Source organism: Cloeon dipterum, chromosome X (assembly GCF_949628265.1).
Source record: "Cloeon dipterum chromosome X, ieCloDipt1.1, whole genome shotgun sequence".
In the NCBI taxonomy this organism is placed as follows: domain Eukaryota; kingdom Metazoa; phylum Arthropoda; class Insecta; order Ephemeroptera; family Baetidae; genus Cloeon; species Cloeon dipterum.
Window position 1 is genome coordinate 10,304,280 of NC_088790.1, and position 17,830 is coordinate 10,322,109.

Genomic DNA, 17,830 nt, shown 5'->3' on the forward strand with positions numbered 1-17,830 from the left:
ACGGAGTTCTATTCTTCCGCCTCTGCGTTTCAACAATTGTGCGCAGGGAAATTTTTAATCTGGCTTTTGATTACATCTAAAACACAATTTAGAATTAAGCATTTGAAAATAATGCCTTGGAAATTAAATTCATAAGAGCTCTGTTTTACAGTTAAGCAGTAAAGAAATAAGATTTTTACTCTATGAAAAAAATTATTATAGAAAATCTGACGGACTTTTTTTAATGATTCTGCATAATTATTATAATGAGGGCTTGGGGCCAGCAATCAAAACGCATTGTATCTTCCACGCGGGACTAATTTTCTCACGCATACTCGCACTAACAATGCGCCTCTTCCACCATGTAAAAATGTGCTGGCGGAGCTGAGAGCGATAAAATGCCACAACGAAGTGGCTCCTGTTTTCGGCAGAGACCCCGAGTTCGGCTCTGAATTCGTTAAGTGACGCGAAAATTTGTCCCAGGAGGGCCGTTGCGGCTGTTTGGCTCAGCCCAGAGACACGGCTTGCCACTCTGCTGAGAAAGCTGCATATTCCTCTCAGCTTTGCGGCCATGCGATCGACAGCCCACCGAAATGCAGGCAGTAGTCTCAACGTCCTTTGTCTGTCCGTCGGATTGTGCGCAAAGTGAATCTAAAATGCGCGCATATACTCAGCTACCATCAGAATCGCGTGAATTATATTTTTTTCCTGCTGGAAAGGTGGAGTGCCGATTCTCTGATTGTTTCAAATGCAAAAAAAGCAAAAACGGAAAAATAAATTATCCAATGAATCAAATTATAAAGCATTTTTTCAAATTCAAATGCAAGTATTTTACTTATTTCTTTTTTATGTAGTCTGAGGCTTAAGCCTTTAAATTATTCTCAATGAGAACGAATGCAATTCAAACTGGCAGGAAAATGTTACATACAATTTATTTTATTAAAAGTAATTAGCTTTTTGAGTCGTATCAAGCCTTTGTCCGGTCGGTCTGTGCACTTATTGGTAGTGCAGAAAGCACTGCCCAAAACCATAATTTTTGGTTTATTAAATCTTTCTTAATAAAATTAATTCTTCGTTTTCATCCTCTTATTGTTCGTCTCGATGATCTAGGTCGTTGAGTGTCCGTTAAAAAGGGATTTATGAGGAAAATTTTGAAATGAAAATGAGGGGTCTGAAGCAAAGGATAAAAGAAGAGAATTTTTAACTTTTTTATGCCAATTTCTGTTGTTTATGAATTGAAGCTTCTCGTCAGCTAGAAATTCAATGAAATCGGACCACAATTCAATTTTATTTATTATCCTCGACCTACAAATTTTAGAATGCTTTTGCAGACACTACCTCCTCAAGTTGACGCAAGAATTAAAATCTTTCAATTGAATGTCTCAGGTACATGGCGATCGTGAATCCGCTGCGGCCACGCATGGGCAAGAGGACGACCCTGTGCATCACGGTGTTGATCTGGCTGGTGGGCACCGTCCTGTCGCTGCCCTTCCTCATCGTCTTCACGACCTTCGAGATAAGCTTGACCGACGGCAGCACCAGGATCGTCTGCTACGCCGAGTGGCCCGACGGTGACACCAACAACAGCGTCCTCGAGTACTGGTGAGACTGCGCGACCTGACTTTGACAAGCCAGTAGAAAGTTTGTGGTGAATCATGTGTGTTTTACCGTCGGAATGTGGCTTCTAACGAAACGGATCTATTTATTTTGAATGAATATTTTTTGAACACTAAAAGATTGTCCAGAGGAAGAGACAAAATAAGGAGAATAGATCAACTTTCTCTTATCGTGCTTCAATAGCAAATGGTAAAAACCTTAACAAGTTAGATTCGTTAAAATATGTATGGCAACAAAAAATCAATTTTTTACGCTGTTCCATGCTTAACAAAAGTTACACTCATTTAGACTCATTTTCGCTCAGATCAGCAAAAGTTGAAGGCATGTGTTTTCTAAGTTTGTAGCTATACATCATTCTTCAAAGTTCAGCAATTTAAAGATCCATCATATTTTTAAACTAATGTAATTCATCAATCTGACAGTGTTACATGGTCTGATGATGATGTATTCCCTACAATCCTCAAATGTGCACTAGACGCATAATTAAATTTTATTTTCGCTCCAAACCGGTAAAATGTGAAAGCAGAGCACACTTGTCGAAACATAAGTTAATTTGATCGGTCGCTTGCATCACATTTAAATATTCAGTGAATTTCTCTCGCTATTTTCATTGAGTCAAAAACAATGCGCAAAATCAACCTGATACAGGAAATCCAATCTGCGTATTTTTGCCCTTGGGAAATTCTGCCCACTCTCAGCACCTCTGTGATTTTTGCCCTCTAGAGGCTGGTACAAATTTTGTACAAATTTAAAGGCTGACAATTTTTGTCAGATCATACTATCCATTTTGGCTTAGCAATTCACCATTTGTGTAAGCCCTTACGTGTTCAAAGCCACCAATTAATTTTAAAAAAATTATTTTTTCTGTCCTCAAACCAAAAATCGATTCAGTCAATCGCCGTAGAAACATATAAAAACGATACAAACAGATTTTTTAAAACAAACATAAATCTTTGCTACAATTTATATGGTGATTGGCTGAACTTTACTTTACAGCACATAAAAAAATTATTTTCATGTCAAAAAATCTTGAGTAACCGATGGCTTTGAACATTAGGGAGCTCACGCAAATCGTGAACTTGCATCTAAATTTTACCTCAATAATGATTATTTTCCCTTCTTTATTGCATCGAAATCAAAATAAAGGTTTGAATATGAACAGAACGTTTGAAATCAATACTGTGAACGCTGCTCACCGTCGTTAATTGACCTGCTACGTGTCTACCTGAGTAGTGCTGGTTTCACGAAGCCAAGCTCTCTTAATTAGCCAGCGTATAGATTAACCAAAGGGTTGTTTGGTGCAAAAAGCGAGCTTTTGTTTACAAAGAAGGCAGCTCACGCTTTGTGCACGGACTGAATAGTGGTGGCGCGGGGGGTTGGTGTGTGCGTTTTGTGTGCGAGCAAGTGGCTGTCGCGCAGTGCAAATCAGGCAAGAGCAGGGACGTGTTGACTCTGGCTCTGTGTGCTCGAGCCACAATTCAATTGGTCGCTCGCTCGCGCAGCCTTCAGCCTTCAGCGTGGGGCTGCTCATCGGCACAAAGGGGCAGAAAGAGGGATAGACAGAGAGACAGACGGGTGGCACGATCAGCCAACTCTTTCGCAGCCACAGCCCGGAAAGCGATTTGTCTGTTCTGCACGCGCTTTCAAGGCAAACAATAATACGCGCGGCCGCCGGTTCGTGAAAGCCGACCGGCCAAGGCAAATAGAGAGACGCCGAGAACACGATTCTGTTGCGAAAGCCTGTTTTGGCTGACTTGTGCCTTGTTTGCACTTCGGGCCTCTTTGTTCTTCGTAAGAGCCTCAAATCGGCCCTTTCATTCCGCGTCTTGTTTGTTGCAGAAGTTTGGCCTAGTTTTGACTATTAAGATTGATATCCCTTAAACTCGAGAGAAATGATTTTCTCTCGAGGTTGGTTGCATTATTGATAGGAAAATGAATAAAAAGACTTTGTTCTTGTTGATTTCTGAGCTTTTTTTAATCAAATAAACTTTTTTGTTAGTTAATTAAAAAAGAACTCTTTCCATGTTCTAAACTGAGGGATAGAAATGGAAGAGAATATAAAATGCTTAAAAAAAATGGAATCCTCGAAATCTCAAAAATATGCCACACATTATAAGTTCCTACGGCTCAGAATTTAGAAAATCGATTTTTTTTGTCACTATCTGGAGATGAGATTTCGTTAAGGCACCTAAATCATGCAATATAGTAAATACAATTTTACGTCAGCCTTTTTGTCCTAAATTACGATATAGATCCATAGTATTGCAAAATCCTAAAAACTAGCTAGAAATTTTTGTATATACTTGTTGGCTTATAATAACTTTATTAATTTTTATTTTATTGTAAATAAGTTGATTTATTTCACTTAATTATACAATGAAAAAGGGAAAAAGGCACAATGTACAAGCGATCAAGCCAGAAAATCAAAAGAAAGTCGAGTAGTACATGACCTACGCTAAAAAAACATTCACACGCACGCTAAAATTATTGCCACATATTATGATTTTTGAGTCCAGACAGAAAAAGTCGATACGGACGGATCTTTCTACGTGGAATCAAACGACAAGATTTAATTTACTTGAATTACAAAAGGATCTATCTCGTTCTATAAAAAACACGTTACTCTCAGTATGCGGATTTACCGCACTGAAACTGAAAGTATAAGTGAGTCTAATTTGCGCATAGCGACCTTTTTGGTGTTTTGGTGAAGCCAACTGGCATTAATCGAAGCCAGCAGGTGGAAAAAGCTTGTGATCGAAGCCACTTGTGTTTGCTTAATATCCGTCTGCTCCGCTCGTAGCCCGAAATGAATGAATGGATGCCAGAGAACAAAAGCAGATAAAGCCCCTTCGGTTTGCAGGTACAACGTGTTCTTCATGTTCGTGACGTACGTGGTGCCGATCGTGGTCATGTCCATCACGTACGCCAGGGTCGGCATTGAGCTGTGGGGAAGCCAGAGCATTGGCGAGTGTACGCAGCGCCAGATGGAGAACATCAAGTCAAAACGCCGGGTGAGTGCTTTCGTGTTTAGAATTATTCAATGCATGAAACGTGACTGACCCGCTCAACGAGATTTCCCATTTCAGTATGCATAGTTTGCAGGATCGATAATTTCACTTTTTAACAGTGGGGTGGATTACAGCACTGTTTTTTAGCTTGACCTTGAAACACTGTACAATGCTATCCTTATGACCAGCGTTGCCATTTTCTTTCAAGGTTGCGTTGCCGTAATTCGCCCTAGTGGCCCATGCACTCGGATCATAATTCATTTTAGAGAGGCCCGGCTTAGGATCCACTCAGGATAACGTAATTTTTCATTGGAACATTATTTATTAACCACGACACGATTAAAACAGGTGGTGAATTTTGCGTCATTTTTGTCACATTCATAAATTTCTGAGAGGGTTTCCTGCCTAACGTCTACTGTGGCCAAAGCTTAAATTTAGTCTTGAACCAAGTCTTGCTAAACAACAAAACTGGAAGAATACCAATAATTCAGACCAAGAAAATATTTTTCCGTAGGGAAATTGGTTATAGAAATTCGGAAATGAATTTTTGTCAATTTTTGTTACTCTCACTCTCTTCCACTCCTTAATTCATTTTTTGTAGCTGTAGCGGCACAGGAGCGCGGTCCAGCCGTTTTGATGGGAGCCAACAATTGCTGTCGGTTCAATTATAGCAATTTTGCATTATTTCTTGACAGCAGAAAGATGATTTTAAAACAAAAATTCAGTTTTCGGCCGTCAGCCACTCGGTGCGGACGTGCAGGGTCGTTTTTATAGTGCGCAGAATCCGATTCAAAGGGTTCTGGTGTTGGGTTAGAGTCCGTTCGGATTTAAAAAAAATTATTCGTCTGAATTCATCGGTCTTCGTTATTTCAACCCTTCATAATATTCACATCTAAAATTTCTCAGTATCAAGTTTAACCTTATGTGAAACATCATAAAAAGTCTCAATTGACGTTCAAAGTTGTGAAAGGACTATTACGAAAAAATTGCAGAGTCGTCGTTTTGCGAAATTCTCGATGACTCCGCGCTTTGATACCTTTTGAATGCTAGCCTCCTCGTTTTCAACTGCGCCGCCATTTTTTTTCTACTCTTTGATGCCCGCAGCGTTATTAATTATCGGCGGAAATTGTTAGCTCAATGCAACCGTCGACGCCAGGGTGAAAAACGGGTTCCGCAATAGTGCCATTTTGCACAGCAAGCCTCTCGCGGAAGTCGTGTGTCGGTCGGTAATTGCACACTTTGTGCGAAGCCTTCGCTGGACATGACGGTTATATGACTGTGAAAGTAGCAATGAAAGCGCCATAGGGATTTCGCATGAATGAATCAATGCGCAGGCCACCCGCGGAACACGTCACCCACGCGGGTTGCATAACTTTCATTCTTGCAGGCGCTTTTCAATAATGAAAATAAATATTGAGATCAATAGACATTTCAAAGCTACTCAAATGTAAAATGAAAACATTTTCGGTGGTTAGAAAATGGATTGATCTTATAAAAGAACACGTGTCGTGTTAAATTGCGATAAAGATGTTAATTAACGATTAATTGAAATGGCTGACATTTTCCTCGTCTTTAAGGTTTCTACTCCTGGCTGAAGCCCTATTTCTTGAATATAAATTATATTAATACTGTCACAATTCAAATATTCACATTAATTAATAAACAATTTACAATCAAATATTGTAATCAGTTTAAAAAATACAGAAAAAATTTTTTTTATTGGTTTCAAGAAAAATACCTGGTATTTTAATTAATCATGACAAAAAGGCCTCGTTCTTCAGGAAAATTAGATCTTGATTTACAATTAGTGCACTGCGATTTCAAAAACGAAATTCATATCCGGAGGAATGCAACTAATGTTTTGCCTTTTGGCTGTTCTCTTTGCAGGTGGTAAAAATGATGATGGCAGTGGTGGCAATTTTCGTGGTGTGTTGGCTGCCGTTCCACGCGTATTTCATCGTGACATCGCACTTGCCCGAGATCACCACCGCCTCGTACATCCAGGAGGTTTACCTCGCTATTTACTGGCTCGCCATGTCCAACTCCATGTACAATCCCATCATCTATTGCTGGATGAACTCTAGGTATGCACATTCCACCAAATTAACTAGTTACAGATTTTCCCAGCCAAAATTAAATTGGAAGGAAAAAACCAGCAATTCCATGTTGTTAACAGGGGTGTCTTTATTATGCCTACTATTTTCAACTGTCTACTGTAGACCTAGTTTATAGAAATTGAAAAAAAAATGAAATCATAAATAGTCGCTTTTCAAATATTTCAGTTACAATATTTAAACAAAAAGAAAAACAACTAATGCAACGCAAAATCACTTAAAAAAACGAGAGGACCAACGAATAATTACCGCATTTCACAATTATATTTTACTCAAGTATTTTGTGCAGCTTAAATTTAATATATATACATTTTTTAACTGCTATGAAGATTTCGACTTTTTATGACCTGCATTTTATTTAAACGTGCCGAGATTGAGTTTTTTTGGCAACACCCCTGTTGAGTGGGAATTTTTTTGATTTTGCGCTGACAGCGATGGGTGCGTAGCAAGCAGAACAAAAAGTGCCGAAGGCCGGATGCGCCAGCGGCTGCTGATTAATTGAACGGCCTTTTGTTGTCCGGCAGCGCGTCGGAAGCAGTGCGCGTCCGACGTCCTGTGAAATTGTGAATCGAGCGCGCGCGTGATTCGAATTGGAGCGACAACAGATATAAAAATGAATAAATTTTACAATGCTGTTCGTTTCAAACAAACTTCCCCATACTAAGAAGAGCTTTTCCACGACCATCACTGCCACGCGATTCCCTTCTTTCCGCTCGGGGGAGTCCGATATTTATGTTCATCAAAGTTTAAACGAGCTGAGCGTTAAATGAACGGAGCAATGGACGTTTTAATTTCATTTTCCTGTATCTGGCAAACGAATATCATTAATTGTCAAACTCGGGAGCTGCAAATATGCTGCTCTAGATTTTTGTAATAGTTAAACATGATTGAACTAGATTAATAAATCCAGGCACAAGCACAGAAAAACTTCTTACGCACGTGTTACTATTTTAAAATTTAAATATTTGAAATCCAAATATTTCGTTTTTTATTTAAAAAAGATTTGGTATATATCGTATATATTGACTTTGGTTAAAATTAGGAACTTTGTAGCTGACTATGAATCTAGCTTAGAAAATATGGATATCAATTCCTTACATTTATAAATCGAATGAACTCGCATTTTCAGTCTGGTTTCTTTCATTAGGTCAATACTAGGGCTGTAAAGTTTTGACGGGTTTTTTTCGAAAAATAGTTGACTCCTTTCAGAATGTTTTTTTATGCAAATTGAATGGTTTTTGTCAGTGTCGAAGCCGATTTAAACGGTCTTTAAGACATTGTTTTAGCCCAATTTGTACGAAGTGGCCAATTACATTTCTAATTGGCACGCATCACCGTGAAATGGTGTTAACCTTTCTTGAGGAAAAACTCAAGATTAAGACCAAAAATGACCACAGATTCGATCTTCTGTTGAGGATAAAATGGGAAAAGCTTCGAAAAAATTATCAATCGTTTTAATTTCATAGGAATTGTTTTTTCATATTTATTCTGCTTCTAAAATTAATTTATAGGGGTCAGGCTCACGTCAGCTAGAGTTATTAAAAAGCTTTTTTGACGAAAAATAATTAGACGGGTTGGGAGTCTTGTACGTTATTAACTATTCCCAAATTCTTTTAAGTTGACAGCTGTCTATAAAGCTCAACAGTTAATTATCATCTCTGTTGAACATTTTATATTTTTTTATCAAATTTATTGATCAAATCGCCGACACAAAGGTTTTCAGAACAAAATGTATAATGTTTGAAAACAAACCTGGAAGATTTAGATTTCAAGTTTATTTTCTTAGAAATGGTTCAACATTAACAACCGTGTCTCTCTGAAACAACTAATGGTAATGCGATTTTTTGCAGGTTCCGCCGTGGCTTCAAGCAGTTCTTTTCGTGCTGCCCGGGCATCTCGGTGCCGCAGGAGCCGCTTACCCGGCGCGAGGTGGTCACCAGTAGATACAGCTGCTCTGGATCGCCCGAGATGCATTGCAGAATCATTCGCAATGGCAAGAAAAGTACGCGCGAGAGCAATGAGGAGTTAGAATCGGAGGCGTCGGCTGCGCCAGAAGCTGCCGGCGAAAATTTTATCCTCGCGGCCCTCGACAAACGCGGGGGAGAAATGGAATTAGCGCAAATTGAGTTTGTCGTGCCTCCAGGGTGATTGCGAGTGAACTCCGGCTGCCAAATGAAATTCAATCTGTGCCATTATAAGCTAACTGCAATACAAGAAGATTTTCGGGAAACTCAATTTAACAAATTGGATCCTTTTTCCTTTTGTTGTGCCTCATACCTGAGATTGAAGAAAAATGTTTTTCATTGAAATTAAGTGAAATTAAAATGAAAGCGATAATTTCCGAAATTAATATTTGTTAAATTTAAACGTATTTTCATTAGTTGTATAATTTTTCTATAGTAATAGTTTATAAGAAGAAAACTTAAAATCGATTTTTAAATAATTTGTAAAATTATTTTGTGAGTAAAGGCACACCTAGTATAGTGTTGCGTAAACAAAAAAACGGAGAAGTGAAATGTAATAACTAAGAAAAACTTAAAAAATAAACTCATGCATTGTTACTTAAATCTACACACATAGATATTTTAATTTAACATTAATTAATTAGCAGATTTTAAAAAATCCACTCCAGCTTTATCTCAATTTACGTTAACATACATGCTATCATACAAATCATAAATTGGGGTTAAGGCTTGATTTACAGGTATGTTCGTATTGCAGATTCAGTCCACATTCCTCTGCAGGCAGCGGTGGCGTTGGAGGTGGGCGGCGCCTCCTCGTCGGCCCGAGGACCGCAGTACTACACATTTCGCGGCGGGGGCCGCGGAGCCAAGTGGCGTGGCAGCCGCAGAGACGGTGACCTCGGCGAGCCCTCCTGACAAACACCTGAGGGGGTGGGGCGAGGGGGTGGCAGTCGCCAACAGACCTGGATCTAAGAATGTAAGTAGTGGGATGTCTTTGGATTAAAAAATCCGATTAATTCGACCTTTAAATAAACGGGCAAATACCCTGGTATATTTCTAAAATGTCATAACCAGCTAAAACTATTCAATTGAAAATTGAGCACCAATTGTAATATAGCATCCCTATCCAATGGTGTTTTTTACTTCAATGTTTGCCACTTTTTTAAATATTCTTTTAGAAAACAAGTTGCAAGGAAGTTTTAACTTTAAAAAGGCAGATTAGAAAGACTTATTCTTGGTCTTAAAAAAACTGTCTATATTTTCAATTTTTTTCTCATAATGGGAATGAGACAATAGATTATTTAAGTTTGGTCATCTTTTTGAGATGCTATAGGGCAAAATTAATTATTTTGTCTGCTGTAATAGCTAAAGACTATATTTCAATTTAAATTTCATTGTTCTTCATTCTTATTCTCTTTTCGCTATGAACTGTTACTAGCCCCCCACGGAGCACGAAAGGCAACTATTTTCTATCTTCTTAAAAATTATTTATTTTTTGTGCTGTAACAATTCGAAGCTGTTTAGAAGGTGCGGGGCGAGAAGAGTTGCGTCACACCTTGATCACCTAATACGTCTGCCTAACTGATGAATTGCAAATTCCTCTTTTCTCCACTGTTATTTGCGCTTATTTTCTCCTTCGCTCCTTCTGTTGTCACATAAAAGTTTTTGTTTGCAGGTTTAAAAGGGAAGCGAAGAGATGCTAATGAACTGGCTCGCCGGCAGGCGGCACACATCCACACAACTCTCAGAGAGTAAGGGAGCACAAACTTTTTTAATGTATTCCCTTCTGCTCCTTTTCTCTTCCTTCCACCCTTTGACGCGCGCCGAAAGGAATTTTGCAGAAGAAAAGCTGGCTTTTCTGATACTCAAGGGGGAGCAGCTGCGGCTCCTCGTCTTCGAATCCTCCTTCTCCCCAGTCAGGGTGGTCGGCGGTGTTTTGTCTTGCACGCGGAAAAGACGCTGGAATTAATTAACTGACGCGAAACAACAGCCCCGTTTGTCAATGTGGGCTGTGCGTTGATGTGTATTTTTCTCCTAGAAGGACAGAGTTTATCAAAATATTGGAAAGTTTGTCAAACTGTTAGATGCGCCATCGATTTAGGAAACAAAATCTATTTTTTATGAGCGCAAATTTGATTTCTCCTGGTCCTATAGAAACGTGCTTCGTGATCGGGAATTGGTAATTTGAACTTTTGATGTGTTCATGTTGTATTATGGAACTGGATATCAAATCATAATCATGTTAAAAATGTAACACTACTTCACTTTTGCAAAAAGTATGTATGATCTGATTTTCGTGAACTGGAAAATGGTTGAATTTGAATTTATAAAAGCAAACTGTGCTTGCCTTGCATAAAGAAGCTGAAAATGACCGTGCTAATAGAAAAGTGTCTATGACACTTGAAGCTGCGGTTCAGGTCTTTAAGGTTTAATAATTTTAATTTTTTAAATTACTTCAATGCTCAATTCCTTTTCATTGATGTAATAAACACTGTTACGTATTAACTTCATTACAAATGAAAAATGTTTTAAAAGAGCAAAAGATTCAAGACAAAAAGCAATAGCTTCTTTGTCAACATAATTACGTGGGAAAATCAAAACTCTTACTACGAGATAGATGTGTAAGGATGTAGCGTTGCAAGAAGCCGTTCCTTTCATTGTCCATAAGTGAAATGTTTAAGACATAAGAAGTAATTTGCATTCCTCGACGAAGATGCTTCTGAATATCATTAGATGGCACATATATGTAGATTGTGAACATTCAAGGCAGGGTTCAGCTTTATAGATATGCATTTCAATCAATTTTAGCCAAATCATATTTTGGCTGGTAAAAATTGGTACCAAATGACAATTAATGTTATTTATTTACATACAAAAATAAGAGGCTACCGCACGAGTATGAAATGCATTGCAAGTGTGAATAATATTTGGAATTTGGACCCACAAAGGAACAGCTATAAGAGCTTTTTAATTTGTGCAATTGGTGCGACATTCTATTGTTCCTAATTTTAAACAAGCACATGCCTTCCAGATGATCTATTTGGCAGAATGTAGGAAATTGCATCATCTTAACAAGCGAGATGAATCAAGCATTATTTTTTTTCAATCAACATGCTTTTATGGCTTGATTTGGTGCTGTATCAGTTTATCTTGATTTACTGCCAGATTTCAATGGTCTGTGGACAGATTAGTGGAAATGACGGGTTAAATCTTAAGGAAAGAAATTCAGTATTGTATGATTTTTGAGCCCTGGTAAATTATAAAAAAGGTAAAACTTGCTGTAAATGTTACTCAAAGGAGCAAAACGCTCGCATGTGTCTGTGATGTTCAAATAAATAAAAAGTTGTGGATAATAGCTGTCGCCTTTTCTTCAATTTGCCTTGTAGGAAATGTTGCGTAGCTCATTATTTTTGCTTACGAGTCCATAAATATATAGGCTACAAGTCGATTTTTCCTGGGACACCTGAACAACTCTGGACGGGGATACCAGTTTAGGTTGTCAATCAGAGATGGAATGAAATGAAGGCGGAGAGATGAGGTTTACTTGCTTTTATTGATTGGCAGACACCATGAGTAAATCATAAAATCGATTTCAACAAAATTGGTAAAGATGGTTATTTTTCACTGTCAGGCATTCAATCTTGCGCTATCAGATTCCGTTGAAAATTGCTATTACCAAGCTTCTACATAATTCAATAATGAAAATAAAAAACTTGGCACTTTCAGGGAGTTGTCAAATTAAAGTTTTGAGATAAAAATCTTGGGAGTGATTTCAAATGAAATCATTCAGTTTTTTTAAAGTTTCTTTTGCAGTCTGAATGACTGTCCGGGAAGATGCAAATTTCAGTTGAACTTAAAAATAAGTCAAATATACTAGCACACGTTTCATTCAGGCAACATCTCATTTCATTTTTTTCTGATGATTTGTTGAGTAATGCCAAGCGAAGGTTTTGAATTAATTTTTCATGCCGCGACTATTTTACTAAGGTGAAACATACAAATTTAAAGGAGATGAAAACCTATCCAAACCTACACTTTCAGTAATGGGGATTTTTTTTAAAAAACAACCACAGCGAGAAAAATTAGTTCTGGCAGTTGATCCAATTTTGAAATGAACATGAACTAAATTATTGGCTTAATAGATCTTATGGCGAAATTGATAAAGTATTTACTACCAATGCAACATCACGTCATCACTATGTAATAATCCAGGCTAGAGTTCTCATACATTTTTCCATAATACTTAAGCTATATGCACATAAATATTTAAGAAGAGAAAGACTGTCGAGCAAAATTATTGTTCATCGTAAATTAAAGGGAAAATACTTTGAATATTTACGTATCTTAAAGTCCTAAGATAATACTATCTCCATCATCCAAACCATGGCGTTCTAGACTTCTAGCATGGGCTTGAGTGCACTTTCTTGATACGACAGCTGCAAGCTGGCAATGTCCTCCTCCGTGTAAGGGCATTTGTTGGCGCGTCCCAGCTTGCGACGCAGACTGAGGCAATAATCCCGGCTGTCTTTGTTGGGCAGCTTTTCCACCAGGGCTGACATCTGCTCCAATATGCAGCCCTTGTCAAGATCAGTGCTCTCCCCTGCGTGGGTGAGCATTATATGAGTCGGATAAGTCAATAAAATTGGCGACGCACCTTCTATTTTAGACTTGGTGTCAACAGTCTTGAGCTGCATGACCAGACCACGCATTTGCTCGATCAAATCTGATTCAATCAGCAAGAAGTCATCCAAACAGTCATTTTCAGCAGCCTTGGTGACCAATTCCTTGAGCATTTAAAAATGTCAGTTAAAAATAATTGTATAATGAAAGTAGTTTAAACTGTAATTAGTAACAGGCTTAATTGAAAGCGTTCTAAGAGCTACTACAGAAAACATGAGAATTTTAGTTGACGTTTCCGAAACAATAATAAACAATACAAACAAGCAGATCTCCCTGCTGACACCATCTTAAAATTGCTTTAAATTATGCAACAATGCAAATTACTATCTATACACAGATTTAAATTCTAATTCTACACTAATACCTTATTTTCCTTTTGAGCATTATTCACATCAGGTTTGACTGAGGCTGCAAGTGTCTCCATCGCTTCTGTCAACACCTCATTCACAAATTCAGCTGCTTTGCTATTCACACTCAATGTATCTTGGTTGTCATCAGAGATGAAAAGCTCCTAAATTTTAGTATTTGAGAATAGAAAAGCAGACGAGGTCAATAAAATAAATACCTGGCTACTATCTGGCTCCTCATCTTCAAATAATTTCTCCTCAAAGCCATCAAGTGAACTTGGGTGAGGAAGGTAGGGGAGATCACGGGACTTCGTGCTGTCAAAACTGACACTCACTGTTGCAAGCTCATTGTCAGAGTAGAACTCCTCCTCTTCGTCAGACACCATTCCTAGCTTCACCGCACTCTCAGCGAACTCGACGACCGAGTATCCAGCACCAATAATCACCGTATTAATAGCATTCAAGAAGACGTCATTTCCGTCGTAAGCCCTCCAATTTTTGAGAACCATCATCTCTTTAGCGGACTCTCCTGCTTTGTGCTTCATTGGCTTTGGTGGTGTCAAAGGCTACAAATCATCTAGTTATTAATCGAAATGGTTTAATTTTTCTCGACAACTTGAAGGAACAAATTTGTTTTGACCTTAATATAGAACACTGAATGATTTGTATTTTTTTATATCTATGCAAGGATTTGAAACTGCTAATCCGGTTATATACCGTTTAAATTTAAATTAAACAAGCTACATAAATATCAAAAAGTGAAATTTTTGGTGCGTTTAGACAAGATTAACTTTTAGAAAACAATTATAAATGCAAGATTTCATTGAATATGCTAAACTAATTCTTTGATGAGACAAAGATGTCGGTATGGTAAATTCGCTTTATTTTGAGGAATTCAGAATGATCTAATGGAATAGCATAAACGTAGAATTAACTCAAATTTTCTGAGAGCTTCAATTTCCAGGAAAACCGCTGAATAATTTAATTATATTTCATTCCTTTGTTAAATAATCTTAAAATATATATTTAGGATGACTCAGGGTTAACCTATGTCTCTGCAAAAATATTTTAATCACGTACCTGTCATAAGCTATCAGAATTAATTTTCTATTCTTTTGATGGTAGGGATGGTAGATTAAATTAAGTTCAACAGAGCAGCAAAGGAGGACTTTGATTATTTATGGAAGTCTCACCAAAGTGAGAACAGCAGCTAAATATTTAATTCAAAGCTTTAAAAATCGATAGGTTTCTATTGATTTATAGATATACATAAAAAAATATTTAGCAAATAACAATTTGACGCTTTGGACAGGCTCGACAAATTCAACGTGAGCCGCTTGACGAAACGAAGAAAAAATCCCAAAATGTTCCTTTTTAGCGGCAATTGAACTTTCCAAAGACCTACCACATCTCCCAGGAGGTACTCCTCCAATTCATCAGGATCATAGCATTCTGACAGGTCTGAGCCAAGTTCATCTAAGCGCTGATTAACCTCGTCGTTGGAAAGATCATTCATCTCACTGACGAAAGATTTCTCTCTTTGCTGCTCACAATCAGTTGGGTCCTGTGTGATGATTAATACATATGATGTTAATTAAATCTTGTAATCGTCTCCTTTTCCCTTTTCACCATTTTAAGTTAGATCGTTTCACCTGTATGTAAGGCCTAAATGTAAATTGTATCTCTATAAGGACGTGTGTGTTCTCTCCTACTCAAGCTGTAAAAACTTTCATGCTTAATAATTGAGGATTTTGTAAAAAATCGCTGCTTCTTTTCTCTCAGGTCTATCTGTAATGTTCGTAATATTATTTACGTACATATACGTATGATACAGTAAAATTTAAAAAATTTATAAATGATAATGTACATACAAAAACTTCCAACTTGCTGCAATGGAATGGAGAATGGAATTAGTGAATTTCATGCGAATATGTACATATAAAAGAATGACGGTGAAGCGGTGAAGAACTAAACTAAAAGCATCAGACCAAACAATTCAGGTTCAGACGTGCATCACGTCAGATTAATTTATTTGGGTTCACTCTTTCACTGTTCTGTTCACTCTTCACTGCTGCTTGTGCTTGCCTCACTTTTGGGCCAATCGCGCAGAAGACCGAGTTGGCGCCAGTGACAACAATTTAAACGAAAAGGAACAAAGAACCAATCACTGCCGAGAAAGCGTGAATGTGCCTCCGAAACGTGGTCATGCAGTGCCATCTATAATGCGCCGATAAAAATATACGTGTCACACTGTCACCCAGGACCCAGGTGGTGTTGTTCTCAACAAGATCAGTACAGGTTTCGTGTTTTGCTTTTGCCGAGAGACAGACCTGATTGTGCGGCAAACCGGAATTTATTTAGCTATCAACGCTTTTAGTTATAAGTCCAAAATCAAAAGCAGTGAAATGTTTAGAACTTGACCTGCCTTTGACATCGTCGTCGAATGACTGATCTTTGAGCTGCTGTGACAAATCAGGTGAGAAAATGTTGCACAAAAAATGTGATCTGTGCACGATACTCATTGAACCTTGCCATCACATCAGACGGAAGGATGGCTGGGATGCGCCACGTGTTTGCCCTGATGATTCTGGCTTTGGCAGCTATAGACGGCGCCTCGGCAATGGTCGAAGGACTCTACTGTGGAAAGGAAAATTGCTACGATGGTAAGGAATTAAAATATCCTTGCTTCCAGTGCATAAATTAAAAAAAATTGCAGTGCTGGGCATCACCAGAGATTCTACCAAAAGCGAAATTTCCAAGGCTTACAGGCAGCTTGCCAGGAAGTATCACCCTGATATGCACAAAGCCCAAGAGGCAAAAGCTGCTGCAGAGATTAAATTCAAAGAAATCGCCACTGCGTAAGGAGACTTGTAGTTCTAAGTCAAGTATTTATTTTTCTAAAATTCATTTTCTTCTCTTAGGTACGAAATTCTAAAAGATAGTGAGTCTCGAGCCGACTATGATTACATGTTGGACCACCCTGAGGAGTACTACAGTCACTATTACCGATATTACCGTAGACGGATGGCACCAAAGGTGGACGTCCGCCTAGTCATCGCTGTCACCATCACTGTGGTGTCGGCCATTCAATATTTCAGTGCCCACCAGAGGTAAACGCAGCCACAATGTCTCGCCTCATGAATTTTAAATCGAACCGCAGGTACGAGTCAGCAATAAAATATTTTATGACTGTGCCCAAATACCGACACAAGGCCATCGACATTGCCACGAAGGAGGGTCTCTTCAACACTGACAAGAAGAGCATTAGGAAAATGTCGAAAGCGCAGATCAAAGAGGAGGAGGAAGCGGTGATACGCAGTGTGCTCGAGAGCAACATGGATATCCGCGGCGGCTATGCCAAGCCGGGTGTCATGGACATCTTGTGGGTGCAGCTCGTCATTCTTCCGTACACGATTTGGAAGTATGGAAAGTGGTACGCCATCTGGGTCTACAGATTCAACATAAAAAAAGAGCCGTATGGACTTGTTGAAAAAGTGTATCTCATTAGGAAGAACATGAAAATGGGGGAAAACCAATATGAGGTACATGTTTCTAAAGTTGAAATTAGGTTTAACACTAATTATTGCTTTTCTCCCTGCAAGGCGCTTGAAGACAGTGAAAAAACTCAGCATTTGAAGCGAGAACTTTGGATACGAAGCAAATTTTTGGTACTCTGCCTAGGTCCCATGCTTTTTTCCAATTTTAACCTGATTTCTGTTGTCTTACAGGACTGGCAAAAAGAGAAGGAAGAGGAAATGAAAGCACAACTTGCCGAAAGCGCAAAATACAAAGCGTATAGGCGCTACATGAAAAATCATGGAGTGGGAAGAATGACTTTTGAGGACTGATCTTGTAATACAGGGGGCAGTTTTCTTCAATATTTATTACTTTGTTGTGTTTAATAAAACCTGGAAGTCCAAAGTATTTTAAGAGTTCCTTATGCAAATATATTTTCACCAAGATTGCCTCAAAATCCTTAAAGAGTTTTTTACTAACAAGTTATTCTGGTATGTCTGGTATGAATTCTTTAAAAATATTATCCGCTTTCTACTAAAATTAAATATCCACGTGTATAGCATGAAGCCAACATTTAATAAAAATATTGTCATTATTTGAAAATG

At 38.2% G+C, this 17,830-nt stretch overlaps 3 protein-coding genes across 3 annotated transcripts in view; 2 read left to right on the plus strand and 1 right to left on the minus strand.

Moving 5' to 3' along the window:
• Nucleotides 1-12,037, plus strand: part of LOC135946836 (tachykinin-like peptides receptor 99D) — an 88,874-nt gene extending 76,837 nt beyond the window's left edge. The window contains exons 3-8 of the mRNA XM_065495255.1: nt 1,366-1,581; nt 4,457-4,607; nt 6,492-6,688; nt 8,569-8,720; nt 9,440-9,658; nt 10,358-12,037. Of these exons, the coding sequence (XP_065351327.1) occupies nt 1,366-1,581; nt 4,457-4,607; nt 6,492-6,688; nt 8,569-8,720; nt 9,440-9,597 (874 nt within the window). The 3' untranslated portion in view covers nt 9,598-9,658; nt 10,358-12,037. The remainder of the gene's footprint in view (nt 1-1,365; nt 1,582-4,456; nt 4,608-6,491; nt 6,689-8,568; nt 8,721-9,439; nt 9,659-10,357) is intronic.
• Nucleotides 12,038-12,216: 179 nt separating this feature from the next.
• LOC135946953 (uncharacterized) lies at nt 12,217-15,551 on the minus strand. The gene is made up of 6 exons (XM_065495455.1): nt 15,339-15,551; nt 15,115-15,273; nt 13,928-14,275; nt 13,727-13,873; nt 13,337-13,466; nt 12,217-13,282 (listed from the first exon to the last, which is right to left on the minus strand). The coding sequence occupies exons 1-6, from the start codon at nt 15,339-15,341 to the stop codon at nt 13,074-13,076; spliced, it is 996 nt and encodes a 331-aa protein (XP_065351527.1). The 5' UTR covers nt 15,342-15,551; the 3' UTR covers nt 12,217-13,073.
• Nucleotides 15,552-15,998: 447 nt separating this feature from the next.
• Nucleotides 15,999-17,633, plus strand: LOC135947253 (dnaJ homolog subfamily C member 25 homolog). Its single transcript, XM_065495963.1, has 7 exons — nt 15,999-16,185; nt 16,253-16,372; nt 16,426-16,567; nt 16,631-16,819; nt 16,870-17,251; nt 17,312-17,377; nt 17,438-17,633. The coding sequence occupies exons 2-7, from the start codon at nt 16,261-16,263 to the stop codon at nt 17,555-17,557; spliced, it is 1,011 nt and encodes a 336-aa protein (XP_065352035.1). The 5' UTR covers nt 15,999-16,185; nt 16,253-16,260; the 3' UTR covers nt 17,558-17,633.
• Nucleotides 17,634-17,830: the final 197 nt, after the last annotated feature.

Bases quoted from the DNA above. Each gene is read 5' to 3' on its own strand.
- LOC135947253 (XM_065495963.1), top strand. From the start codon at position 16,261: ATGGCTGGGATGCGCCACGTGTTTGCCCTGATGATTCTGGCTTTGGCA. The intron at 16,373-16,425 runs GTAAGGAATTAA...AAAAAATTGCAG, and splicing joins AAAGGAAAATTGCTACGATG to TGCTGGGCATCACCAGAGAT. The intron at 16,568-16,630 runs GTAAGGAGACTT...TTCTTCTCTTAG, and splicing joins TTCAAAGAAATCGCCACTGC to GTACGAAATTCTAAAAGATA.
- LOC135946953 (XM_065495455.1), bottom strand. The intron at 13,874-13,927 runs GTATTTATTTTA...ACTAAAATTTAG, and splicing joins AGGAGCCAGATAGTAGCCAG to GAGCTTTTCATCTCTGATGA. The intron at 13,467-13,726 runs GTATTAGTGTAG...TAAATGCTCAAG, and splicing joins ATGCTCAAAAGGAAAATAAG to GAATTGGTCACCAAGGCTGC.